Here is a 27,931-nt window from a genome sequence, read left to right as displayed (position 1 = left end):
AACTTCTGATGAAAGAATTCTGATCAACAAACTTATTTCTCACTGCCTCTATGATTAAACAGTGGCTGACCACTTCGTTCTACCTACCTGTTGCCCTGGTAACAATCCTGCATCTTCTTCATGACCTGCTATGACGTCAGTAAATGATTGAGCCATCCTGACCCACTGCACTATAGTAACTTATTCATGGACCATCTAGAGAAATCATTCCATCCACAATTCCAAAGCCTTCATATGGTTCAGATTCATTGATGACTTCGTCCTGATCTGGACAGAGGGTGAAGACACCTTATCTACATTCTTGCAGAATCTCAACACCTTCTCCCCCGTTTGTTTCACCTGGTTGCACTCTGCCCAAAAAGCCACCTTCTTTGATGTGGCCACCCTTGAGATGGAGGTTGGCATCAGAATCTACAGCCACATGAACTCTACCAACCACCAACAATACCTTAGCTTCGACAGCTGCCACCTGTTCCACATTCCTACAGCCTAGGCACCAGTGGTCATTGCATCTGTAGTGACAAGCAGTCCCTCTTCAAACAGGGTAAGGATCTCACTGAGACCTTCACATACCAAAATGACCCCTCCCCACTTGTCCAGAAATAGATCTCTCATGTCCTGTCTCCCCAGTCACATACCATCCTCCACATACCCACTGTCCAGTCACAAAAGTGCACCCCTCTTGTGACTTAGTACTGTCCAAGATAGGAGCAGCTGAGTCACATTCTTCACCAGGGTTTTCACTATCTCTCATCATTGCCTGAAATGAGAAGTACACTCCCCACTATCCTTTTTACTCCTCCCACAGTGGAATTCTTCCCTCCATGCAACCTATAGGAAATCCTTGTTCATCCCTATTCCACCCCCGGGTCTTCTGGCTCATATCCCTGCAATAGACCTACATGCAAGACATGGCCCATACATCCACCTTCTACCATCTACTCCTGTCCTGTCACAGTATCTCCTACCCATCAAAGACAGGACCACGTGTGAAAGTTGTCATGTGATCTACTAGCTTAGCAGGAACCACTGTGCTACATTCTATGTGGGTGTCACAACTAACAAGCTATCTGTCTGCATGAATAGCCATTGTCAAACTGTGGCAGAAAAACAGCAGGATCGCCCAGTTGCAGAGTATGCCACCCAACATGATATGCTTCAGTTTAATGACTCCTTCACCGCCCATGCATTCTGGATTTTTCCCACCAACACCAGCTTTCCTGAATTGCATGGATAGGAACTCTCTCTGCAACCTTTGTTCCATAAACCCCCCTTGCCTCAAACTTTGCTAGTCCCTGTCCTCCATCTACATTTCACTTTCCCTGCTCCCACACCAATACACATGTGCTTTCTGTCCCACCAATGCACCTACATGGTCCTTTCCCCTTCTCCACTTCTCTCCTCTCCCCTTTCCCTCCCCCCCCCCCTTCTCTCAAGCACATAATCTCATTGTTACACCTAGAGTCCTATCCTGTCCCCACCACATCCCTCCACATTCAGAGAAGCAGCACTAGCATCTTCCTTCACCTGAACCTTTCTATCCTTCTCACGCCATACCTCTTCTTTACTCCCACTACACTCCTGAGCAAAAATTGCTACTTACCTCAGACACAGGCGCAGTAGGGCCTTACACCTGGAGATAACAATGGTCATGTGTGTGTGTGTGTTTTGCTTGTATGAAGTTGTGTGCATTTTTCTATGTCTTACGAAAAACTTTGTCTAATAGCTGAATATATCTAGCATTCTCTCTTATTGTCTCTATCTGTGACAAACTGCCTCCTCTATATGGTGAGTTGCAATCTGTCCTTTCCTACTTTTGTTTTGAATTATTATCATATTTGTATAATTGAAGTTTTAAGACATACTTTCACATTGAAACTTAGCAGTGAAAGTCTTGCTCCATCTTTTCATGCTCTCTATACCTGTCACACTTTTACTTGTTCAAGCAGTAGCTCATTTTGACTGGCTGCCCAGGTAAAGCAGTTTTTACATCTCTTTCTTAATATCACACCATTCAACAACCACAGTTATTATTTTTCTGCCTTTGCTACGAATCATGAACTCTTGAGTAATTGTGTTATCATTAATTGTTCCAGAGCTAAAGAAAACTGAACCAATAATACAAGTTATTTCACTATAGCATTTGACATAGCAGTGAAGCTTTAAACTAATGCAAAGTGATTATGTTTCCAGTACCAACTGCTGTTATGTATATTTATCTGGCTGTCAAAGATGAAATAGTTCTTTGTGTAAATGAAGTTGATGTGAAATGAGAGATCATTTCATCCTACCATGATACCTCTTCCCTCTAGGAAGCTTTCATGTGTAAACAACCATTTGGCCCTTTATACTCAGCTGCTAGATAAAGGCATATGTGGTTCTGAAAGCTAGATTCTTTTGCTTTTTTGTGCCTGATTGTGACCTGATTGTCAGCCACAAAATAGCATCTTAAAGCATCATTTTAGTGTGTTTCCTATTAATTGACTTCAGGCAAAGTGATGTTACCTGAAGATAATGAGTGATAATTTTTTACCCATATAAATTTTGCTAAAGGATTTCTTTCAGGCTTATCAGTTCTAGGTTTTGTTTTGCAGCTTTAGGTATGCTGAAGACCCTCCAACAGTGCCTGGTCCAGAACTAACTTTCTTCCACTTGTTGAGCATGTTCCACGAGAATGTTTTCCTGCAAACTAGATTTCATCCACGAGGAACAGTAGCCATGCTCCAAGCAAAAACATCAGAACTGTTTCTTATCATTTTCCGGTAAGTATCTGTGCCTTAATCTTCCATTAAACTGATAGGCATCACTGTAACAATGTGGAAAACAATATTTTGTTCCCAGTCAAACTATTGCATTTTGTACCCTAGATTTGCTTGGAAATTATCCAATAGCATGTGAATGGTGAATATAAAATGTTAAGTCAACATTGACTTTTTCATGTTTTTATTTATGTTTATTGTTAATAACGTCAGGTAGACACTAAATGCTGGATCTGCTTTGCAGTTAGTTGAGCACTTTTTCCTTACTGTATTTTCTGCTGTTTATCAGGAATGTGTTAACATAGAAGTGCAGTTAAATTATCCGACCACAACTTCAATTATATATTTTATGAAGACCTACGTAAATTGCTGAGACTGTTCTTCACATTAGTGTGAAGATGTCACTCTCTGAATGTTACGATAATACCTGAAAACACCATTCTGTGTGATCATGCAAAGCCTAGAAAATCACTCAAAAATAAAGAAAGGGAGATTAGAGTTTAATGTCCTGTTGACAGCATGATCATTAGAAACTGAGCAGAAGCTCAGATTATGAAAGGAGAGGGAAGGAAGCTGGCCATGATCTTTTCAAACAAACCATCCTATCATTTGCCTGGAGCAATTTAGGGAAATTACAGAAAACTTAAATCTGGATGGCTGGATTGGGATTTGAGCTGTCATCCTCCCAAGTGCACGTTCAGTGTGCGAACCATTGTGCCAGCTCACTCAGTAAAGTTACGCCTGAGAGCGTGTGAGTGTGTGATGAGAGTGTGACCGATTCATCACCCCTCTCTTGGTTGCTTCTGTGTGGTCTGCACCTAGATGCAAGCCTCCTTACTAATGTACGCAGTATCCATTATAATCCAGTGACATCCATTGTTTTCCCCAGGCCTTTTTAAGTGAATTATTCTTAAAGTCAGAGCTGCAGATTACAATAATTACAATTTGAAACCTAACAGTGTACACTTCTGTCGATAAAAGAACATTTGTTTAGTATCTTGCAGCAAAACATAAGCCTCATAAATAAAAGAACAAACTACAGTATCAACACAGATAAATGAAAGTGGAAAGTGGAATATTAGCGGATATTGTATTGGACAAGTTTACACAAAGTTTGAAAAAATTGCAAGTTTCAAAAATACATAACTACATGCATATATCAGTAAAATGACTGAATTCTTCACAAATAGCATCTAAAATACAGGCATCTAAAAATTTTCATATACATACATAATTATCAAAGATTAAAATCACTTTATGCTTTCTGAAAGATCTTTTACATATTTGCCCATTTATATATGAAACGTTACATTAATTTTTTGCTTTAAAGTAGTCTTTAACACTGTATGGACAAGTTTCAATCAAGTGACATTTTAGTTTGTTTTTGAAAGCAGAAAATTTGTTATTATCTTTATACAGTTTGGCAAATTGTTGTATTCAAGGTATCATGTTTTTACAGTCTCTTTGTCAGTTAATTTGAGCCAACTTCCTTCAATATGATGATCATTTTTATTTATTGTGTTATGGTTACGGAGATCTCTGTTTAACAATGCAGCATGGTTACCTTTTATGTAACTAATTGTTTCATATATGACACTACTGTTCAGATGTTTAGTTATTTATTTCTGCAGGAATCTCTAGGAGATAATTTTGTTATGCATCTTATAGCCTTCTTTTGTAGCTTTAGTGCCCTTTGTATGTGCATATCTGCAGAATTTCCCCAGACCAGGATACTGTATGAAATTTGTGAATGGACTATCCCATAGTATATTGTTAACAGTGTTCGTGTGTCTGTTGTCCTTGACATTTTTCTCATTAGAAATATACTTGAGCTCACTTTGACATATCATTTATATGCTTCTCCCATGTCAAGTACCTATCCACAGCCATGCCCAGGAAATTATAAGTTTCTGTCTCTTTTAGTTACAAGTCTCAAAGCTTGACAGTAATATGGTTCAAGTTAGGTGTTTTGTTTGCATGTATTTGTGTTTATGTGGTTTTATTTACATTTATAAAAAAGATTATTTCCTCTGAAATAATCGTTTCCATTTTCCATATGATGTCATTTTGCATACAGGACAGCGTTTCCACCTACTATTTTGGGCATATCATTGACATATAAAATGAAAAGTAGTGAGGTCCAATATTGATCCTTGAAGCACTCAATATTTAACAATATTTCAAAATTTGAGTAGGTATTTGTAATAGTATTGTTCACATTTTTCTTTATTTGTACACACTGTTCTCTATTTACCATGAATGATTTCATGATATCAGCAGCTCTCTCCCTTATGCCATGACACTTAAGCTTTTCTAATAAATGTTATGGCGTACACAATCAAAAGCTTTTGAAAGGACTAGAAAGATACCACAAACTTTCTTTTGTTTGTCTATCGCCTTAGTTACACACACTATGAATTCAGCTATTGCTGTATTGGTGGATCTACCCTTCCTAACCCCATGCTGGGCATCATTCAGATATTGCATTTTTCTGTAAAATTTCTATTGTCTTTAATTACACATTTTGTTATTTTAGGTAAGAAAAGTGTAATAGTAATTGGTCAGTAATTTCCTGGCTCTTCCTTGCTGCTCATTTGAAAAGAGGGGTCACTTAACTCTTTCTTTTAATCATGGTGGGAATATTTCTTCTTCCATGGATAAGTTTTTGAGAAAAGTCAGAGGCTGTACCGCCCACTGTAGTCTGCATTTAATTAGTCTAGTAGACATACAATCTGGTCACTCAGTATTTTTTGTTTTTAATCAACATAATTATTTTTACTAATTCATATTCATTTGTTGGGAGAAGGAACAAACTTTTTGCCTCATCAGGCATACTTTGTATGCATTTTGTGTCAGAATTAGAGTTTTGCTTTATTAATTTGCCCACTACCTCAACATAATGTTACTTTAAAACATTGCTAACTTCTTTAGGGTCCCTGATTTCTGTCCTATTTTTCTTTGTAGTTATGTTCCCACTATATTTCATGTCTACACTTTCCCTCTCTCTATGTGTGACCATATGGTCTTTGTGATTTTATTAGAAGCTGTAATTTTGTTTATGTTGTAATTGGGTTTGGTTTCTTTTATCAGTTTCTTATATGATATCTTGTCCCCATAGGTGTCAAAGTTTGCTTGCATGGGATTTATGTGAGGTTGTTCATAATTTTTTTTTTAGCTCTTCCCACTTCCTTTTACATCTGCTGTGAGTTATTTTTTATTGCTCTTAGCATTCGTATTCCTACATACTAATGGGCATGTGAGATCTATGTTGTAGGGTAATGTTTTGGAGAATGTTTCCCATCCCTTATTTACATTTGCTGTTTGGTATATATCGCTCCAATCTTTAGACTGCATTAATCTTTGTGACCTCTGTAGGTTTGCTTGCTTTGTTTGTTAAAACTCTTTAAAGATATTTTTGACTATGTTATCTTATCTGACATGTCTATTAATACCACATTTTGGTCAGCAATGGCTGTGTTTGACCTGTACTTTTTGTCTGTATTGTGGTATATTGTAATTATGTGATCTATTACTATCTCTGTATCTTTACTTCACCTTGTGAGACTATTTACTACCAGATTTAGATCATAAGTTTTGATTAGACCACTGAAACTCCTAGTATAACAGATTTCTTTCAGTGTATTAATATTTAGATCGCCTACTGTTGTTATTTATGTGAATAGCCTAACAGCCTAGTCTAACAGAACTTCTAGCTCTTGTAGAAAACAATTTACCTGACTGCTTGGTGATGTATATCCCTAATATCAAACACTTTTCCCCTTTGAATGCTGTCTGTATTTCTGCTGATTCTGTACAGTTGTCTGTTTGCCAGGTATGCAATCCCTCATTTCATTGTGTACATATACTACAGCCCCCCACCTTTATTTTGACATCTGAAGAAGTAAACAACTTTTTTATAGTCCTGTATGTTGTAAACACTAATTTCATTTTCTTTTACCCATGTTCTATCATAATAAATATATGTGGCAGTTCTGCCTCATATAATTTACTTTATACATACTGTACATTTTGATGTATAGTTCTTACAGTAGAAACATTTATATTCACTTCTGAATTTTGTATTTTACCATTTTTCCCAGCTGCTGGGATATCTGTACCACATCTTCAAACACTATTTCGATGGTCTTTCATCCTGTGTGATTACAGGAAGATAATTTGTTTTGTCAAGTTGGTCATTGAGGGGTTGGTTGTCTGCACATTTGTTGAAAGAGCTAAAGAACTTAATGCACCTGTATGTACAATTTTGGTGGCACTGGCTGGGGCATGATAGTTCATAAAATATCTTTTGCTGCAGTTATTCACATCCCTGCTTTGGTAGATGGACTGTACTGAACATGGTGTTAAACAGCTTTTTGAATACTGTGCCACACCAATGGAGTTGGAAACGTAATTGCATTGTTCTGTCAGTTCTTGGCAGAATATTTTATACATTATGAATGAAACACACACAATACCAGTGTAATGTTCTACATAATTGGAAACATAGGTTATAGAGTATTTTTATTTTGTGATTTAACTCTGTTTGGTCAGTATATTTGAAGAAAAAAAAATTGCCCATAATATTAAGATAAATTATTTACTATTGCATCTACATCAAAATTACTAAATGTGGGTATGTCTAATAGCAAATTGTCAAAAACTGTTCTCCTGTAACTTGTCTGTAACAGCTCCATCAAATGGGAACATAAAATTCCACTTTGAATATCCTTTCATTTCAAACATATTTTATATTTGCTCTTGATATCAAATAAAGCACATAGGGGCTGACTCAAAAAGTTATGTACCATTTTTCAGGCAAACCGATATTCAGAGAGCTATTGTTGCTCTTATGTAGCTCATAAATCAGTTGGTAGAACATAAAATTAACTAATTCACATGTAAAATAATGACATAAATATTTCATGGAGCTGTTTTGTCTAAATGAATCTCATTGGTTGCAATACTCGCAAAAAGTTTCAGCAGTGAATCAAGCAAAAGAGGGTTATGACTTTGATGACTTCCTCTGGGCTTGCCTGGGAGTGATTGCCGGTGGATGTCATCAGGAGAATATGCTACATGTTTCCTTGTACATATCGCATATGTAATGCCTTCACAAACCAGTCAGTACCTTGTGTGGCTGTTTGATTAGACATCCAGGTTAGGCTGCCTGTTCTGGCCACAGTTAGTTTCTGAAAGTTGTTGCTATACACAAAAACTTTGTTTTTTGAAAAGTTATTAACCAAATGGTTCACCAAACAAAAAAATTAGAAGAGGAACTTTGATCTGCAAGTTATTTGTACTTTCTGCACGTTACATCTCCACAAGTGCTGAAATGTCATCTTGTATGCATGCCTACAACAGTGCTGTGAATACAGAATTTCCATTGCTCTTCTTCAACTATATTCACAATTCCTATCCCCATTTCTGCAACAAAACGACACATGTAGTGGAATTGTAAAAAAATTTAAGAAGATCAATCTGGAGTGCTAATAGAAGACAGCAAAAGGAAAGCTGAAGTTTTAAATTTCACATTTAAGAAATCGTTCATGTAGAAGGACCATACAAACGTATGGTTGTTTGACTGTTGTGCAGACTCTCACATGGAGGATGAAGAAGTAAGGTATCCCTGGCACAGAGGAGGACTGAAAGAGTTGAAAACAAATAAGTCACCAAGTGCAGATGCAATCCCGTTTTGGTTTTACAGAGAGTATTCTGCAGCATTGACTTCTTACTTAGCTCGCATTTATCACGATCTCCTGCCCAGCACAAAGTCCCAAGCAACTGGAAAAATGTCCAGGTGACTCCTATATGTAAAAACTGTAGAACAGACCCGCATAATTACAGACACATACCCTTAACGTCAGTTTGCTGCAGAATTCTTGAACACATTCTGAGTTTGAATGTATTTCGTTTTCTTGAGACGAAAAAGTTTCTGTCCACATATCAGCAGGGATTTATAAAGCATTGCTAATGTGGAACTCAGTTTGCCCTTTTCTCACAGTATCCTACAAACCACAGATCAGTTAGCCGTTCTTTTGATCACAATCCATCATAGATCCCTCAAACAAAAAACTGTGCCCATTTCTTGCAAAAAAGCACAGGTCACACCTGTCTACAAGAAGGATAGAAGAAGTGATCCACAAGACTATGATCCAATATCATTGACATCAATTTGTTGTAGAATTTTAGAACATATTTCGAAGTATCTTGAACAGAATGACCTCTTGAATCCCAACCAGCGTGGATTTCTCTCAACGTACTGAAATCTTTGGAAAGCTAGGCATATTTTTTGATTTAATTAAGGCCTTTGTGTTGATCACAAAACATTGCTCAAGAAGTTGGACCATTGTGGAATATGAGGAGTAGCTCACAATTGGTTCACCTCTTACTTTAGCAACAGACAGCAAAAGATCATTATTCAGAGTGTTGAGAATGACTGAGATGTGGGATCTTAGTGGGGTATGGTCGAGGGGGAGGGGGGGGTGCCTCAGGGATCAGTGTTGGGGGCCACTACTGTTCCTTATTTATGTAAATGATATCCCCTGTAGTATTACAGGTAACGCTAAAATATTTCTGTTTTCTGATAACACTAGCTTGGTAGTAAAGGATGTTGTGTGCAACATTGGCTCTGTTTTCAAATAGTGCAGTTCGTGACAAAAGTTCATGGCTTGTAGAAAATATACTAATACTAAATCACAGTAAGACACAGTTTTTACAGTTTCTAACACACAATTCAACAAAAGCTGACATTTTAATTTCACAGAATGGGCATATGATTAGTGAAACTGAACAGTTCCAACTTCTAGGTATTCAGATAGACAGTAAACTGTGATGGAAAGCCCATGATCAGGATCTTGTTCAAAGACTAAATGTTGCCATTTTTACTGTTCGAACGGTGTCTGAAGTGAGTGATTGTTAGACACAAAAATTAGTCTACTTTACTTATTTTCATTCACTTATGTCATATGGCATTATATTTTGGGGTAACTCTTCCCATTCTAAAAGGATATTTTTGGCTCATAAATGGGCGGTTCGGGCAATAAGAGTTGTAAGTTCATGAAACTCTTGTCAACCCCTGTTTACGAGTCAGGGTGTTTTGATATAAACACACACACAAAATTCAAGCTTTCACAACAAACTGTTGCCTCATCAGGAAAGAGGGAAGGAGAGGGAAAGACGAAAGGATGTGGGTTTTAAGGGAGAGGGTAAGGAGTCATTCCAATCCCGGGGAGCGGAAAGACTTACCTTAGGGGGAAAAAAGGACAGGTATACACTCGCGCGCGCGCACACACACACACACATATCCATCCACACATATACAGACACAAGCAGACATATTTAAAGACCACTGTCATTTCTTGTTAACAACATTAGCTTATTCCCAAGAATAAGCAACTTTCACTCAGTTAATACTTGCCAGAAATCAAACCTGCATTTGGATCTGACTTCCTCAACTCTTGTGCAGAAAAGTCTGCAGTATACTGCTGCATCCATTTTCAATAAGCTACCACTAGAATTCAAAAATCTTAGCAGTAATCCACGCGCTTTCAAATCAGAACTGAAGAGTTTCCTCATGGGTCACTCCTATTCTGTCGGAGTTCCTTGAACAATTAAGCTGATTCTTGTTGTATTGTTGATTGCGTTTACTTAAACTTGACTTTTTTCGGGTCCATAAACATTTTATTTTTTTATACTATTACTTTTATGTTGTAACTTCATGTACTGATGTGTTCCATGGCCTTGGAGATTTGCTTCTCAATTTGCTCCTACAGAACTTGATGTGTAAATAAAATAAGACAACCAAGTAGATGCAGTGTTTTTTGATTTCTGAAAAGCATTTGATTCAGTACTGCACCTATGCTTATATTCAAAAGTGTGATCATATAGGGTATCAAGTGAAATTTGTGACTAGATTGAGGACTTTTGGTAGGGAGGACACAGCATGTTATCTTAGATAGAGAGTCATAGTCAGATGTAGAAGTAACACCTGGTGTGCCACGGGGAAGTGTGTTGGTACCCTGGCTCTTCATGTAGTATATTAATTGATGTGTCGGCAGCTGGGCCAACACCTTGTAGATAGAGGTGGCTTAATGCACGCTAGACTAACGCAGACGGGCGTGAAGTACTGGAACAGGATACGTAATTAATGCTATGAAGAAAAGAACGGAGTTTCTCATATACTTATCTTTAATTTCTTCTTGTACATCTCTATGGTGAACACAAGTGAGACTCTAATTACAATCACTGTAAGGCTAATGGCGCCTTGCTAGTTCGTAGCCATTAACTTAGCTGAAGGCTATTCTGTCTCTCGGCTAATGAGAGAGAAAGGCTTCGTACGTCTAGTCGCTAGCTCTGTCGTCCGTACAACTGGGCTGAGTTCGAGTCAGTCTCTCGAGACCTGCCTTGTGGTGGCGCTAGGTTTGCGATCACACAGTGGCGACACGCGGGTCCGACATGTACTAATGGACCGCGGCCGATTTAAGCTACCACCTAGGACGTGTGGTGTCTGGCTGTGACACCACATTCCTCCCCCGCAAATCGGCGAACGGTCGTGAGATAAGGCTTCCGCCCGCCGTGGGGAGGACCCCATGTTGACGTATGCGATGAGGTGGGGAGCCTAACAACAGGCGAGGCTGTGCCACCCGCACCCGGCCATTCAGTCCGAGGGGAGCTAGGAAATGCCTGAAAACCTAGTCCAGGGTGCACGTCAACATGCGGTGTATGCGCCCGTAAAGAGACCGGAGGGGCCGAAGGGTCGACCTCCATGTGGTCGGAGAATCCGACGCGCAATGACGACATCTGGTCCGGAGCGGGCAAGAGTTCCATGGCAGAGGACAGCTGGTCACGGGAAGCGATCGGCGGCGCGGGACCCAGGGAGGCGCGTGGCGGCTGCAGCGAAGCGTCCACTGCGGGCGGCGCCGGAGGCGGCTGCGGCGGCGGCGCGACGCCATGAGGCAAAATGGAAGGCAGCATCGGTAACACCTGGGGATGAGGCGAGCCAGGAGATGGGTCCCCAGGGCGCTGACCTGACGGCGCCGTCGCTGAAAGCAGACGTGGAGCGGCAGAACCCGGGCGACGACAGAGGCGCAGCTGATTGAGATGCCGACGCACCTCACCAGAGGCCCCCAAAACCAAATACATCGCGCGGCCGAGGCAGCGAAGAATGCGCCCTGCGAGCCAACGCCGTGAACCGCGATAGGTGCGATAGAAGACAACGTCGCCAGGAGCAAAAGCAGGAGTCTGCCGCTGCACAGGAACCTGATGCGGCGGATGCAGCAAAGACATCAAGGTTCGATGAGAATGACCATGGAGCAACTCAGCCGGCGAGCGACCATCGCGGGGCTGAGAGCGATATGAGGACAAAAAGAGCAATAATGCGTCCTCCCGAGAATGCGACCCTTTCAATTTCAACATCTGTGACTTGAAAGTCCGGACCAATCGTTCCATGGCACCGTTGGACTGAGGCGAAAACGGCGCGGACGGCAGATGTTGAATACCATTGGCCTTTCAGAAGGACTGAAATTCTGCGGACATGAATTGTGGGCCATTGTCGGAAACAATAGTCTGCGGAAGACCTTCAATGCAAAAGATAGCAGACAAGGCTTGGATTGTGGCAGAAGACGTCTTGGAAGACATCCGGACAACAAAAGGAAAATTACTGAAAGCATCGACCACAACCAACCAACGAGCATTCCAGAATGGACCAGCAAAATCGATGTGCAAGCGTTGCCAAGGGGAAGTGGCTTTCGGCCATGCAAAGAATTTCCGCGGCGGTGCGGATTGTTGTTCGGCACACGCCACGCAAGAGGAGCACATATTCGTAATCGCAGCATCGATTCCGAACCAAGTACAGTGCTGACGAGCAAGTTGTTTCGTACGCACTATACCCCAATGTCCGTGGTGAAGAAGCCGTAAGACAGAGGACTGTAACGAACGTGGGACCACGACTCGGGACTGATCATTATCAGAACGCAACAACAAAACACCACGTCGTACAAAAAGTCTCTCCTTGTGAGCAAAAAATCGGCGAACCAGCGGATCCTCGATCCGTGACTTTGACAAGGGCCATTGCGTAGCAACAAAACCCAAAACAGTAGCAAGGACAGGGTCAGCAGCCGTGGCTGTAGCGACACGACGAAAATCAATCGGAAACGATGCGACCACGTCATAGGTTTCCGCATCAATGAACATGCAAGCAAGTTCGGAAGAATCGAATGCTTCATCCTCAGCAACAGGCAAACGGGACAACGCATCAGCGTTTCCGTGCTTAGCAGTGGACCGATACAAGATATCGTAGCAGTACTGCGAGAGGAAAAGAGACCAGCGAATGAATTTCTGCGCCGTACGCGGAGGTACCGGCTTGTTCGGATGAAAAAGCGATGTCAAAGGCTTGTGGTCCGTGATGATGGTAAAGTGACGACCATACAAGAAATCGTGAAACTTAGTAACACCAAACACGAGAGCTAAAGCCTCTTTCTCTATCTGTGAATAATTTCTTTGCGCAGATGAGAGCAATTTTGACGCAAAGGCAATAGGGCGATCATATGATCCATCTTTGTGCGCAAGCACAGCACCGATCCCGAAATCCGATGCATCTACCATCAAGAAAAGGGGTTTTCGGGGATCGAATGGCGTAAGGCAAGTATTTGAAAGTAACGCCGATTTCAACTGGCGAAAGGCGCGTTCGCATTCCGTCGTCCAGACGAACGGAACACCTTTACGGCGTAAGCGATGAAGCGGAGCTGAAATGGAAGAAGCATTGCGCAGAAATTTATGATAATAATTTATTTTACCCAGCACACTCTGGAGTTGTTTCAAGTTCTGCGGTGACGGCAAATCCTGTATGGCACGGAGGTGCTCGGGACTCGGATGTATTCCTTGGGCATTGAGGACATGGCCCAGGTAGGGTAAATCCCAAGCAAAAAACACACATTTGTCCTTCCTCAAGCGAAGACCATTTTGTCGCAAGACCTGAAATAATGTTCGGAGATTTTGCAAATGTTCGGCTTCTGTCTTTCCGGAGATCACAATATCGTCCAGATAGATCGCAGCAGTAGGGACCGACGCACAAACAGTTTGTAAATATTGCTGAAACAATGCAGGTGCGGACGCACACCCGAAAGGCAGTCTTTTGAAGCGATACAAGCCAAGATGCGTGTTTACCACCAAGACGCACTGGGATTCTTCGTCCACAGGTATTTGCAAGGAGCATCTGCTAGGTCCAACTTTGAAAAATATTTTCCCGGGCACAGTTTGTCAAAAAGATCTTCCGGGTGGGGCAAAGGAAAAGTTGCAGTCACAAGTTGTGGATTCACAGTTGCCTTGAAGTCCACACAAAGTCTCAATTTTCCGGAAGGTTTTGGCAAAATTACTAAGGGTGAGGCCCAGAGAGAAGCCTGCACACGTTCAATTACACCGTGAGATTCTAAATCGTTTAATGTTCTTGCGACCTCATCACGCAATGCGTGGGGAACATTGCGTGCTCTGAAAAACTTCGGTTGCGCGTTTGCTTTCAGTTCCAAATGCGCTTCATAGTTCTTAGCGCAACCAAGGCCCGGTGCAAAAATGTCTGAAAATTCTTCACATAGACTAGAAACACTGGCGGAAGGCACAGTCTGATTCACTGATAGGACCTGATTTACGATAGACAAATTAAACAACTGAAATAAATCTAAACCAAACAAGTTCACTGCAGTAGAAGAACGAAGAACGTAAAATGACACAAGTTTTGTTTGTCCCTTGTATGTGGCAAGAAGGCTGCACTGTCCTAACACAGGTATCTGCTGTCCTAAGTAACGATTGAGCTGAACATTTGCGGCACGCAACAGAGGTTTGCCCAGTTGTTTGTACGTGTCGTGATTGAGCAATGAAACTGCAGCTCCGGTATCGAGCTGGAATGGTATCATTTTGCCTGCAAAGTCTAAGTCGACAAAAAGTTTATTGTCCTGCTGACGACAAAAGCGACTGTTTTGTGCAACTGGAACAGACACTGGGACAGAATCACGTGCGACGTGACGGGACTTCCGTCGACGTCGACGCACACTTTTTGTGGAATGAACACTGTCACCGGACGGGGTGGAATGAACTACATGAATATCCATGGGCGAAGGTGCACGAGCCTGAGTTTCCTTGGTTCGATTCCGGCGCGAAGCAAAGGGCCTGGAATTGGTGTGAGTGTCTGATCTGAGCTTTTTCTGGCTAACACTTTGGACATGTCCTTTCTTATGACAGTAAAAGCAAATAGCTTGGCGTGACGGGCAATTTTCATGCGAATGTCTAGTTGCACACCGCGGGCATGATTTCACTGCATTAGCTTGCTTACGCGGCGCACGTGTTTGCGAGCGAGGCTGCCGCTGCGCTGACGGGCGCGAGGGCCGCTGAGCGTCCCATGCAGCGGGCCCGGCGGGCCGGTTAATGTGACACACTGCTGGCGAAGTTTCAAACGAGTCCTGAGCAAAGTCAAGTGTGTCTTGCCTGTCCAATATGTCTATCACTTGTTGAAGGGAGGGATTAACTAGTTTCAAAATCTGTTCCCGTATGCGAACATCAGAAACGTTCTGTGCTATTGCATCACGCACCATAGTATCTGAATAAGGAAGTCCACATTCGCATTCAAACGCACACTCCCTAGTAAGTCCTTGCAATGTCGCAACCCACTCCCTATTAGTCTGACCGGCCGTACCTTTTGTACGAAAGAACGTATACCTTTTTGCAACGACATTTACTGTTTCCTTGAAATAGGCATCTAAAGCAGACAAAAGTTCTTCGTAGGACAGAGTTGCTACGTCGCGCCGGGGAAACAACTTCACTATCACTCGGTAGGTGGACACACCGACACAAGAAAGCAAAAACGGCTGCCGCTCATTACCTTGAATTCTGTAGGTGGCGAGGTGGAAGCTGAACTGGCGGGACCACTCCTGCCAGGACTCTTGGGTTGCGTCAAAGGGTCTGAATTGAGGTGCAACAGCATGTTGTGGCAGCGGTAGCGATGAAGCGGCGGCGGCTGCATCGGTGTGCAGCGCAAGTTGACCCTGGACGAGCTGTCCAAGAGCATCCAATAACGCCTGCGTCTGCTGATTCTGCAAGCGATAAAATTCGGACAGTACATCTGGAGATTGTGGCGAAGCCATGACACAAAGAAATTAGGGCAAAGTAAAACACAAGAGCCTTTGTAGACTCGTCGCCATGTGATGTGTCGGCAGCTGGGCCAACACCTTGTAGATAGAGGTGGCTTAATGCACGCTAGACTAACGCAGACGGGCGTGAAGTACTGGAACAGGATACGTAATTAATGCTATGAAGAAAAGAACGGAGTTTCTCATATACTTATCTTTAATTTCTTCTTGTACATCTCTATGGTGAACACAAGTGAGACTCTAATTACAATCACTGTAAGGCTAATGGCGCCTTGCTAGTTCGTAGCCATTAACTTAGCTGAAGGCTATTCTGTCTCTCGGCTAATGAGAGAGAAAGGCTTCGTACGTCTAGTCGCTAGCTCTGTCGTCCGTACAACTGGGCTGAGTTCGAGTCAGTCTCTCGAGACCTGCCTTGTGGTGGCGCTAGGTTTGCGATCACACAGTGGCGACATGCGGGTCCGACATGTACTAATGGACCATGGTCGATTTAAGCTACCACCTAGGATGTGTGGTGTCTGGCTGTGACACCACATTAATGACCTTGCAGACCATATTAATTGTAAAATCAGGCTTTTTGTAGATGACACAGTTAACTATAATGAAGTACTATCCTGAGAGAAGCTGCATAAATGTTCTGTCAGATCTTGATAAGATTTCAACATGGTGCACTTGCTCTGAATGTTCAGAAATGTAAAATATCTCACCTCACAAAATGTAGTATCCTATGACTACAATATCAGTGAATCACCTCAGTGAGTCACCTTTGGAATTGGCAAGTCATACAAATTCCTGGATGTAACACTTTTTAGGGATAAATGGAATGATCACATAAGTTCAGTCATGGATAAAGCAGGTGGTAGACATCGGTTTATTGGTAGAAGACTGGGGAATTGCAATCAGTCTATAAAAGAGATTGCTTACAAATCACTCATGTGACTGGTTCTAGGATATTGCTCAGGTGTGTGGGACGCATACCAGATAGGACTAACAGGGGATATTGAATGTATACAGAGAAGGGCAGCACAAATTGTCACAGGTTTGTTTAATCTGGCAGACAGTTGAAGACAGATCTAAACTATTCCAAGAAAGTCTGTTAACAAAATTTCAAGAACTGACTATAAGTGATTACTTTAGGGATATACTACAACTCCTATGTATTGCTCACATAGGCATTGTGAGGATAAGATTAGAGTAATTACTGCAAGCACAGAGGCACTCAGTCATTCTTCCTGTGCTCCATACGTGAATGGAACAGGAAGAAATCATAATAATTGGTACAATGGGACGTACCCTCTGCTGTGCACCTCATGTTGGCTTGCAGAGCATAGATGTCAATGTAGATATAGATGGAGGGCAACAGGCAGATTTCATATTCTCAGACTTCCAGAAAGCATTTGACTTGTTGGTCCACTCTAGACTGTTGAAGGTCCAACCATATGTGAATGGGTTGAAGGCTTCTTAAGTAATGTAACCCAGTACATTGTTCTCAAAGGCGAGTGTTCATCAGAAACAAGGGTATCATCAGGAGTTCTCTATATGCATAAATGATCTGACAAACGGGGCAGTCAGCAATCTGTAGCTGTTCGCTGATGACGCTATGGTGTATGGGGAGGTGTCGCCGTTGAATGACTGTAGGAGGAAAGGTGACTTGGACAGTATTTCTAATTGGTGTGATGAATTGCAGCTTGCTCTAAATGTAGAAAAATGTATGTTAACTTGGGTGAGTAGGAAAAAACAATCCTGCCTCCGCGCGTGCCCTCCGGCACTTGCACACGTGTACATGTGTGTACATGTGTGCGCATGTTCTCTAATTCTGACAAAGGCTTGTTTGACCAAAAGCTTTGTTTGACAGTCTTTTTGTTGTGCCTATCTGCAACTCAGCATCTCCACTATATGGTGAGTAGCAACTGTCCTTTTTCCAATATTGCCACAATACTAGAATTAGAAATAATTTTCATATAGACTATGCATCCCTCTCTGAGATTCAGAATGGAGCTTTATACTGTGGTGGAGAAGTCTAGGGGACTGATGACCTCAGATGTTAAGTCCCCTAGTGCTTAGAGCCATTTGAACCATTTGAGGAGAAGTCTATACACAGTGGACATCTGGTTCATTGATATTATAGTCATCATCATCATCATCTTGGACAGTTTCCAGCCACTGGCTGGGTCTGTCGGGAACACAAGCCTCTCCATCGTGTTCTGTCTTTCCACCATTCCCCCTCTTCCACCTTCGTCCAGTTCTCTCCTCTTCTCATCACACATTCCTTCACTCCCTTCACCCATCTATCTCTTGGTCTTCCTCTGGGCCTCTTCCCCTCCAGTTGCAGATCAAACATCCTCTTTGGAATTCTTCCCTCATCCATTCTCTTCATGTGTCCATACCACTGCAGTCTTGATTTTTCTATCCTGTCCTGTACTGGTTCCTCCTTTAGTCTTTCCCTCACATACACATTTCACAATCTGTCTCGTCTTGTTACACTCAACCTGCTCCTCTGGAACTTCATTTCACTAGCCTGTATTCTACTTTTGTCGCTTTTGTGCATTACCCATGTCTCACTTCCGTATGTCAATATGGGGACAAAGTAGGTTCGGTATATAATTCCCTTGGATTTCTGTGGCACCTCCTTGCTCCAAATAAGCCCCCTAATGCATTTGTAGAACTGCCCTGCTTTTCTGCACATTTCATTTATTTCCATTGCGTTTCCCCCCTTACTTTCAATCATGCTTCCCAGGTACTTGAAGTTCTCTACCACTTGTAGTTTTTCCCCTCAACAAGTTATATCCACATTTGGCCTATTCTTCTTCCTTGTTGTGACAATTATTTCACTTTTCTTTGCAGAGAAATGCATTCCATATTGTGCTGCCGTTGCCTCCCATGCATCTAACTGCTCTTGCACCTCCTTCTCGCAATTTCCCCATAACATCAGGTCATCGGCAAAAAGCACTGCTTTCATTTTATGATCTCCAATTGCATCTGATACTTGCTGTAGGATTTCATCCATAACAATAATAAACAATTATAGTCATAGGATACTAAATTTTTTTGTTTTGTGAAGTGCAAAATTTTACATTTCTGAGCATTTAGAGCAAGTTGCCAATCTCTACACCACATTGAAATCTTATTAAGATCTGACTAAATATTTATGCAGCTTCTTTCAAATAGTACTTCAGTATAGATACGTGCATCATCTGCAAAAATCCTGATTTTTACCATTACTGTCATTGGTCAGGTCATTAATATACAAAATGAACAGCAAGGGTTCCAACACATTTCCCTGGGGCACACCCGAAGTTACTTCTACATCTCACTTATTTTGTGTATCTAAACTTCCAGCTATCTTAAAAAGAATGTTTTGGTAACGTCTTATATCAGTACAGTACTCAAGACATAGTGGTAAATACCATATGATCTTACTGTTTAGGCAGAAAACTGCGGCAGTACACTGTTAGAATGATGTCTAAATTCATTACCCATACACAGTGTATGAAAAGCAGAAAGGTTAAAGTCCAGTGTCCCATCAACATATTTCAAACAAAGATTAATCATAAGGTAACTTGAACAAGTAGGGACCCCCTGCGGGTCCGGGGGGCTAGAATAGGCCCGAGATATTCCTGCCTGTCGTAAGAGGCGACTAAAAGGAGTTTCACACGTTTCGGCTTTTGTGATGGTCCCCTGTAGGGTTTGACCTCCATTCTTCAAAATTTTCCCTAAGAGCGAGCCAATTGAGGAAGTGCGCCTGACATGGTGCATCGTGTCCATCATGCATTGAGATCTTTAGCCCACTTTCTCGTCATCGCATTGCAGTCCCGCCCATTCTCCATCTTTTGGGCGAGGACACCTTCCTGGGTGCGTTTCCCACCATGCACCATGCACTATGCAGTGTCGCTTTCTGTGTCGACGATGACTGTGGACTTCTTTGCACCTGATATCCAGCATGGTAGCCAGCCCGTTGTGGTGGAGCCACCATGTACCTGTTGGTTGTAGCCCCCTGCCCCCCCCCCACCCCCCTCCCCCAGGGGGTCCACAACTCTTTTGTGGATACGTGCGTGGCGAGCAGGGGCCCCAAGCTAGTGCAGTTCCCCTTCCTTTCTGGGCTGCCCTACCCCCCTCCCCCGTCCCTCCTCGTCCCCAATTCTTCCCCCCCCCCCAATCCTTCCCCCCCCCTTACCTCCCCTTCACACTCCCTCTTCTTGGGAGTAATGTATCGCAGCCTTCATCCGGAGACAGACGTTTGAACACTCCAGGATCCTGTTTCCTTTGTCTTTCTCCATTCTCACACTTTATTCCTCTATTGGTCTTTCCCTACGTTCTCTCTTCTCCTTGCTTTCACGTCCTTACTTCTCTCTCTGCCTCCTTCTCCTTGCCCTATTCTCCTTGTCTTCTTTTCTGTGTATTCTTCTCTGCTTCAGCGTTTGAGATTCTTTCTTCTATCCCTCTCTCCCTCTCTCTCTTTCCTCTCTTCTTTCCTCCCTGTGCATGTCTGAAGGCCGACCCACACATTCACCTGCGTAGCCGGTGATGGGGTAACGCATAATTCCCCGCCCTGGGTAGACAAGTAAGGCACGCACCTACCCCCTGGTAAAGGCCAGGCCCAGGGAGGGGTGATTGCCTGAGCTGTTACCTTCTGAACATGCCGATTGATCCCTCCGTCCGTTTCTCGGGAGGTGTGACCTGAGGTGTGGACAATCACCTAAGGCGGGAGTGCCCTCTGAGGGGCCCCCCACAAGGAAGGAGCGCGCCATTGGAGACGCTGGCAATCATGGGGGATTCATCCGCAATGGATTTCTCTTCTTCTCCTTCCCTGTCTTCTGCCCAAAAAAGAAAACTAGATGAAACTCCTGTTCCGAAAATTCTACCACGAGCACCAAAGTTTCTTGTTGTCACAAGATCTGATGGTCACGATTTCTCAACAGTCAACCCTTTCATTATTCAGAAGGGTGTAGATGCAATTGCAGGACCAGTGAAATCTTGTACTCGGTTGCGCAACGGTACCTTGCTGTTGGAGACAGAGAGTGCCTTCCAGGCCCAAAAATTACTTCAAGCCACACTCTTACACACATCACCTGTATGGGTGGAGGCCCACCGCACCTTGAATCGTCACGTGGCATGGTGTATACCAGGTCACTTGGCGTACTAACCGATGAGGAGCTTCTGTCTTTCCTCTCTGATCAAGGAATGACAGCCATCCATTGGGTCATGAAAAGGGTCGACAAGGACCTCATACTGACCCGAACCATATTCCTGACATTCGACAATGTGCAATTGCCTCCACGAATCAGAGCGGGTTATGAGATCATTTCTGTTCGGCCGTATGTACCCAGCCCAACAAGGTGTTACCACTGTCAGTGGTTTAACCATACACGGCAGTCTTGTTCAAGTGCAGCTAAATGCGTTACCTGTGGCAGGGATCCCCATGAGGGTGACTGTCCACCTCCGTCCCCTCATTGCATAAACTGTAGGGGTGACCATACTGCCTCCTCTTGCGACTGCCCCATCTACAAAGATGAGAAAAGTATATAGGAAATTCGAGTGAAAGAGAAGGTGTCGACCTTGGCTGCTCGCAAGTTATTCAATAGCAGAAAGCCCACTGTGCTTCCGGCAGGAAAATACAGTACCGTTCTTGCCTCTTCTCAGCCTACTGGGGAGGTAGCTACACAGACATGCGATCTAACATTAAGCAATTCAGTCGTCTGATCGGCCAGTGCTAAGATTGCCCGATCAACGTCTCCTCTTCCTCCCACCAACCCTAAGACTCAATCATCATCATCATCTGCTACTGCTAAGATGAGGACCTCTAAATCAGATGCTCGGACCTTCAAAAAAAGAACTGACAAGCGAAGATTTCTTGCGTACCCGAACTTCACAGCCATCAACTGTTCTTTCGACAAAACGTAATTCTTCAAAGAAGGCTCATAGCAAAAAAGAGTTCTCCATCTCCACCGAGATGTTTCTTCTCCTGCGCCACCCAGCAGTTGTCACTCCCGGCCACCTTCAGTTTCACCAGGCCCCACCGCTGGTAGCCAATCACCTTGCCTTTCACCGGCAGAGGAAGCTGCCCCTCCTGACCAGTTCAGGAAGGTGGCAGACGCAACTGTTGAGTTGATGGACCATGACTCACCACCTATCGATTGCAGCAGCAGTGCTCCCTCGAAGACAGGCCCTCAGCGGCCATCGAGGTGACCCTTTCTTGTTTCTTTTTTTTCTTTTTGTTGTCATAATGGCACTTCTTCAGTGGAATATTCGCAGCATTCGGTCCAACCGAGAGGAACTAAAATTGCTCCTTCGAATTCACTGCCCACTTGTCGTAGGTCTCCAAGAAACGAAGTTACGACCATGCGATCGTATTGACCTGACACACTATACCTCCGTGCATTTTGACCTACCCTCCATGGCAGGCATTCCAGCTCATGAAGAGGTCATGTTGCTGGTTCAGGATGATGTCTACTATGATCCAATCACAGTGCACACAGATCTGCAGGCAGTCTGCCTTTACTATGGCAGACATGATACAGCTGATTGCTCAGCTTCCTAAACAATTTTTGTTGATTGGAGACTTTAATGCCCACCATCCCCATTGGGGCTCTCCAGCATCCTGCCCAAGAGGCTCCCTCTTGGCAGACCTTTTCAACCACCGCAGGGTTCAGTACTGGGACCAATCCTGTTCTTGCTGTTTGTAAATGACCTGGAACCATCCAGCCCTAACTATAAGTACATTAAATATACCAATGATACAAATACACTTATCAAAGGAAAGACCCAAGAAGAGCTCCAAAATGAAATAAAAAAGAGCACTACACATGTATCAAAATGGTTCGCAATGAACAACTTAATAATAAACACACATAAAACAAACACTATGCATCTACACACAGTGCAGAATAAACAGCCTTTAACTGCAACCATAAAACTGTTAGACAAAAAACTTGAAATTGTAAATAGCACCAAATTTTTGGGAGTTTGGATCCAAGATGACCTAAGATGGCAGAAACACACACAACACCTATGTAGTAAATTAAATACCATTTGTTATAGTATAAAAATTCTTGCTGGATGCACATCTATGCAAGCCATAAAAAATGTGTACTATGCCCAAGCAGAATCATTACTAAGATATGGTTTAATTTGCTGGGGAAACTCACCACCCAGCAAAAGCTGTTTTATTGCACAAAAAAGAATTATAAGAGCCATGGAAGGCTTAGCACCTCGATCTCCATGCAAACCCTCATTTAAAAAGCTTCATATTCTTCCATTACCATGCCTATATATCCTAGAAACAATAATGTTTATAAGGAAAATCGTAGATGAAAATAACAAGATTGCTCCAAAAAACCAAAATATCCATTCATACAACACAAGAAATAATCAAGATTTACATATGCAGTTTTCACATACAACACTAAAACAAAAAGGACCCTTGCAAGCAGGAAAAAAACTGTATAACAAACTACCTAAAGAAATTAAGGCAATAACTGGTATGCATAAATTCAAAACTGCAGTGAGTGACAACTTGCTACAGAATTGTTACTATAGTGTTGATGAATTTTTATGTACAATGTAAATATGTGAAAAATTTAAATAGTTTATACAATTAAGGCCAAAATAAGAAATGTGTACATTAGATTTATCTGTGTATTATATGTGGTCTATTACTTATATGTGTGTGTCTGTATAATCAAGGCCAAAAGTATGAAATGTGTGTGTGTAAAATTTATTTGTGAAATGTTATTCCCATATGTTAGAGTTATATTGCTATATACTGAAAACCATACAACAGCTTTTTCTGTTAAACTTTATTGCAAATTATTTGACTTGCCCTATATCATTATGTACACCTGTACAGTGTATGATTCACAGGACCAATAAATATACAATACAATACAATACAATCTAGTCTGCTTAAATACTGGTGCACCTACCTTCCTTTTGGACGCAACGCATACCTATTCCCACTTGGACCTCTCATTATCCACTATCCAACTTGCTTGTCTTTTCGAGTGGTATGCTCTGTCTGACACATACTCGAGCGATCATTTCCCCTGCATAATCTATCTCCTGCATCATACCCCTTCTCCACGTCCCACTAGCTGGAACATCTCCACAGCCGACTGGGGGCTTTTTACCTCCCTGGCTACCTTCCATGATCAAGACTTCTCCAGCTGCGATAGTCAGGTCGCATACCTCACGGACATTATTCTCACTGCTGCTGAATATTCCATCCCTCATACTTACTCTTCTCCCCGTCGAGTCAAAGTCCCCTGGTGGACTACAGCATGCAGCGACGCTATTTGTGCTCAGCGATGTGCTTTACGCACCTTCCAACGCCACCCTGCGAAGGCGAACTGTATCAGTTACAAACAACTCCATGCACAATGTCGTCGTGTTATCAAAGAAAGCACAAAGGCTTGTTGGGTGGCTTTCACCAGCTCATTCAGCAGTTTTACTCCTTCTTCGGTTGTCTGGGGTGGCCTGTGCTGGCTATCTGGCACCAAGGTCCACTCCCCGATTTCTGGCCTGACTGTAGCGAATGAAGTCCTTGTGGATCCTGAGGATGTCTCAAATGCCTTTGCCCGCTTTTTCGCGGAGGTTTCGAGCTCTGCCCATTACCACCCTGCCTTCTTCCCCTGAAAACAAGTAGAGGAGGCACAGCCACCTTATTTCCAGTCTTTGAATCATGAAAGTTACAATGCCACCTTCACCATGCGGGAACTCAAAAGTGCACTCGCCTGGTCCCGATCCTCTGCTCCGGGGCCCGATGGTATCCATATTCAGATGCTGAAGAACCTTTCTCCTGCAGGTAAAGGCTTTCTTCTTCACACCTATAATCACATCTGGACTGAAGGTCATGTTCCCACATGCTGGCATGAAGCATTGTTTTTCCCATACCCAAACCAGGAAAGGACAAACACCTTCCTTCCAGTTATTGCCCCATCTCCCTTACCAGCTGCGTCTGCAAGGTGATGGAGCGCATGGTAAATTCTGGATTGGTTTGGCTCCTTGAATCTTGACACCTCCTTACCAATGTCCAATGTGGCTTTCGTAGGCGCCGCTCTGCTGTTGACCACCTAGTTACCGTGTCAACCTTCATTATGAACAACTATTTCCGTAAGTGCCAGACGGGGCTGTGTTCTTCGATTTGGAGAAGGCTTATGACACCTGTTGGAGGGCGGGCATTCTCCGCACCATGCACACTTGGGGCCTTCGCGGTCACCTCCCTCTTTTTATTAAAGCATTTTTAATGGATCGAATGTTCAGGGTACGTGTGGATTCTGTTTTGTCACATGCCTTTCGCCAGGAGAATGGGGTGCCCCAGGGCTCCGTTTTGAGCATGGCCCTTTTTGCCATAGCTATCAATCCAATAATGGATTGCCTTCCAGCTGACGTTTCAGGCTCCATTTTCGTGGACGACTTTACGATCTACTGCAGCACTCAGAGAACATGTCTCCTGGAGTGCTGTCTTCAACGTTGTCTAGATGGTCTATATTCCTGGAGTGTCGCTAATGGTTTCTGTTTTTCTGGTGAGAAAACGGTCTGTATGAACTTCTGGCGTAACAAACAGTTTCTTCCACCATCCTTACATCTCAGTCCCATTGCTCTCCCATTTGTGGAGACAACAAAATTTTTAGGTCTTACATTTGACAGAAAGGAGGATATAAGATGAACATCAACAAAAGCAAAATGAGGATAATGGAATGTAGTCGAATTAAGTAGGGTGATGCTGAGGAAATTAGATTAGGAAATGAGACACTTAAAGTAGTAAAGGAGTTTTGCTTGAGCAAAATAACTGATGATGATCAAAGTAGAGAGGATATAAAATGTAGACTGGCAATGGCAAGGAAAGCATTTCTGAAGAAGAGAAATTTGTTAACATCGAGTATAGATTTAAGTGTCAGGAAGTAGTTTCTGAAAGTATTTGTATGGAGTGTAGCCGTGTATGGAAGTGAAACATGGACGATAAATAGTTTGGACAAGAAGAGAATAGAAGCTTTCGAAATGTGGTGCTACAGAAGAATGCTGAAGATTAGATGTGTAGATCGCATAACTAATGAGGAAGTATTGAATAGGATTGGGGAGAAGAGGAGTTTGTGGTACAACTTGACTAGAAGAAGGGATCGGTTGGTAGGACATGTTCTGAGGCATCAAGGGATCACCAGTTTAGTATTGGAGGACAGCGTGGAGGGTAAAAATCGTAGAGGGAGACCAAGAGATGAATACACTAAGCAGATTCAGAAGGATGTAGGTTGCATTAGGTACTGGGAGATGAAGAAGCTTGCACAGGATAGAGTAGCGTGGAGAACTGCATCAAACCAGTCTCAGGACTGAAGACAACAACAACAACATTTGACAGGAAACTTTGCTGGTCTCCACATGTGTCTTTCTTGGATGCTCATTGTACCCGTTCCCTAAATGTCCTCCGTGTTCTCAGCGGTACATCATGGGGAGCAGATCGAAAGGTCCTGTTTCACTTATATCGGTCCATTGTCCGATCAAAGGTGGATTATGGGAGCTTTGTCTACTCTTCTGCCCGGTCGTACATCTTACGCCATCTAAACTCTATCCACCATTAGGGGTTATGTCTGGCGACTGGAGCATTCTACACCAGCCCTGTTGAGAGTCTGTATGCCAAAGCTGCCGAATTACCGCTAAACTACCGGCGCGATATATTGCTTTGTCGGTATGCCTGCTGACTGATGGCAATGCCCGCCCACCCGTCATATTTCTCGTTCTTTGACGACTCTCTCGTCGACCACCAATATGGGCTTTATGTCTCTGCCCTGTTACCTCCTGGAGTTCACTTTCATCGCCTGCTGCAGACACTTGATTTTACCCTCCTTACGACTTTTCGAGTGGGTGAGAGACTGACACCACCTTGGCTCCAGGCTCAGGTTCGCATTCACCTTGAACTCAGCTCGCTCCCAAAGGAGAGGACCGTGGATTCGATATACTGCTCAAGGTTTGTCGAACTTCGTTTGAGGCTCACTAATGACGTCTTTATTTACACAGATGGCTCCAAGACTACTGCTGGTGTTGGATGTGCCTTTGTCATTGGGAATGATACCTTTAATACCGGCTCCTTGACCAGTGTTCAAGCTTTACAGCTGAGTTTTTGCTCTCTATCAGGCTGTTCAGTATATCCACCGCCATCGTCATTCTCCCTATGCCATCTGCTCTGATTCTTTGAGCGCCATTCAGAGTCTCCGTGACCCATATTCAGACCACCCTCTCGTGCAACGAATTCAATGGTCCCTTCAGTCGCTAGCTGATACCGGCGCTCATGTCCTTTTTTTGTGGATTCCTGGCCATGTTGGTGTGCCTGGGAATGAAGCTGCTGATGCTGTGGCCAAGGCTGCAGTCCTCCTGCCTCGGCCAGCCTCCCATTGTGTCCCGTCATCTGACGTTCGTGGGGTTGTTTGTAAGAGGCTTGTGTCGTTGTGGTGGGATGCTTGGTCATCCCTCCAAGGTAACAAGCTCCGGGCAGTAAAACCGCTCCCAACTGCTTGGACAACCTCCTCCCGACCATCTCGGCGAGAAGAGGTCCTTCTGACCAGGTTGCGGATTGGGCATTGCCGGTTTAGCCACCGCTACCTGCTCTCCGGTGACCCAGCCCCGCAGTGCCCTTGTGGTCAAGCATTAACAGTGCGCCATGTTTTATTGTCGTGTCCCCGCTTTAGTCAATCTCGTGTTGTCCTGTCCCTGCCATCTACCTTACCGGATATTTTAGCTGATGACGCTCGAGCAGCTGCTCGTGTTCTGCGTTTTATAACCTTGACTGGCTTGTCCAAAGACATCTAACTTTTTTACTTATTTTATCTGCATCTTTGTCAGGACTTTCTGGTGTCCCCCCCTCCCCTTGAGTTTTACTAGATTCCATGTGCTCTAACAACTGTGACTGGGCGCTAATGACCTCAGTACTTGAGCACCCTTAAACCCCACCAAAAAAAAAAAAAAAGTTCCCGGCGAGAGGAAGTCATATTGGCTAAGTTGCGGATTGGGTATTGCCGATTTAGTCACCGCTACCTGTTGTCCGGTGACCCC

The 27,931-nt window shown here is 43.3% G+C and overlaps 1 protein-coding gene across 1 annotated transcript in view; it reads left to right on the top strand.

Moving 5' to 3' along the window:
- LOC126194772 (selenoprotein N-like) overlaps positions 1 to 27,931 on the top strand; it is a 145,112-nt gene that overhangs the window by 78,925 nt on the left and 38,256 nt on the right. The window contains exon 4 of the mRNA XM_049933061.1: positions 2,595 to 2,762. Coding sequence (XP_049789018.1) covers positions 2,595 to 2,762 — 168 coding nt within the window. The remainder of the gene's footprint in view (positions 1 to 2,594; positions 2,763 to 27,931) is intronic.

Source organism: Schistocerca nitens, chromosome 7 (assembly GCF_023898315.1).
Source record: "Schistocerca nitens isolate TAMUIC-IGC-003100 chromosome 7, iqSchNite1.1, whole genome shotgun sequence".
In the NCBI taxonomy this organism is placed as follows: domain Eukaryota; kingdom Metazoa; phylum Arthropoda; class Insecta; order Orthoptera; family Acrididae; genus Schistocerca; species Schistocerca nitens.
The sequence above is the reverse complement of the archived record's forward strand: the minus strand, read 5'-3'. Positions and strand labels throughout refer to the sequence as shown.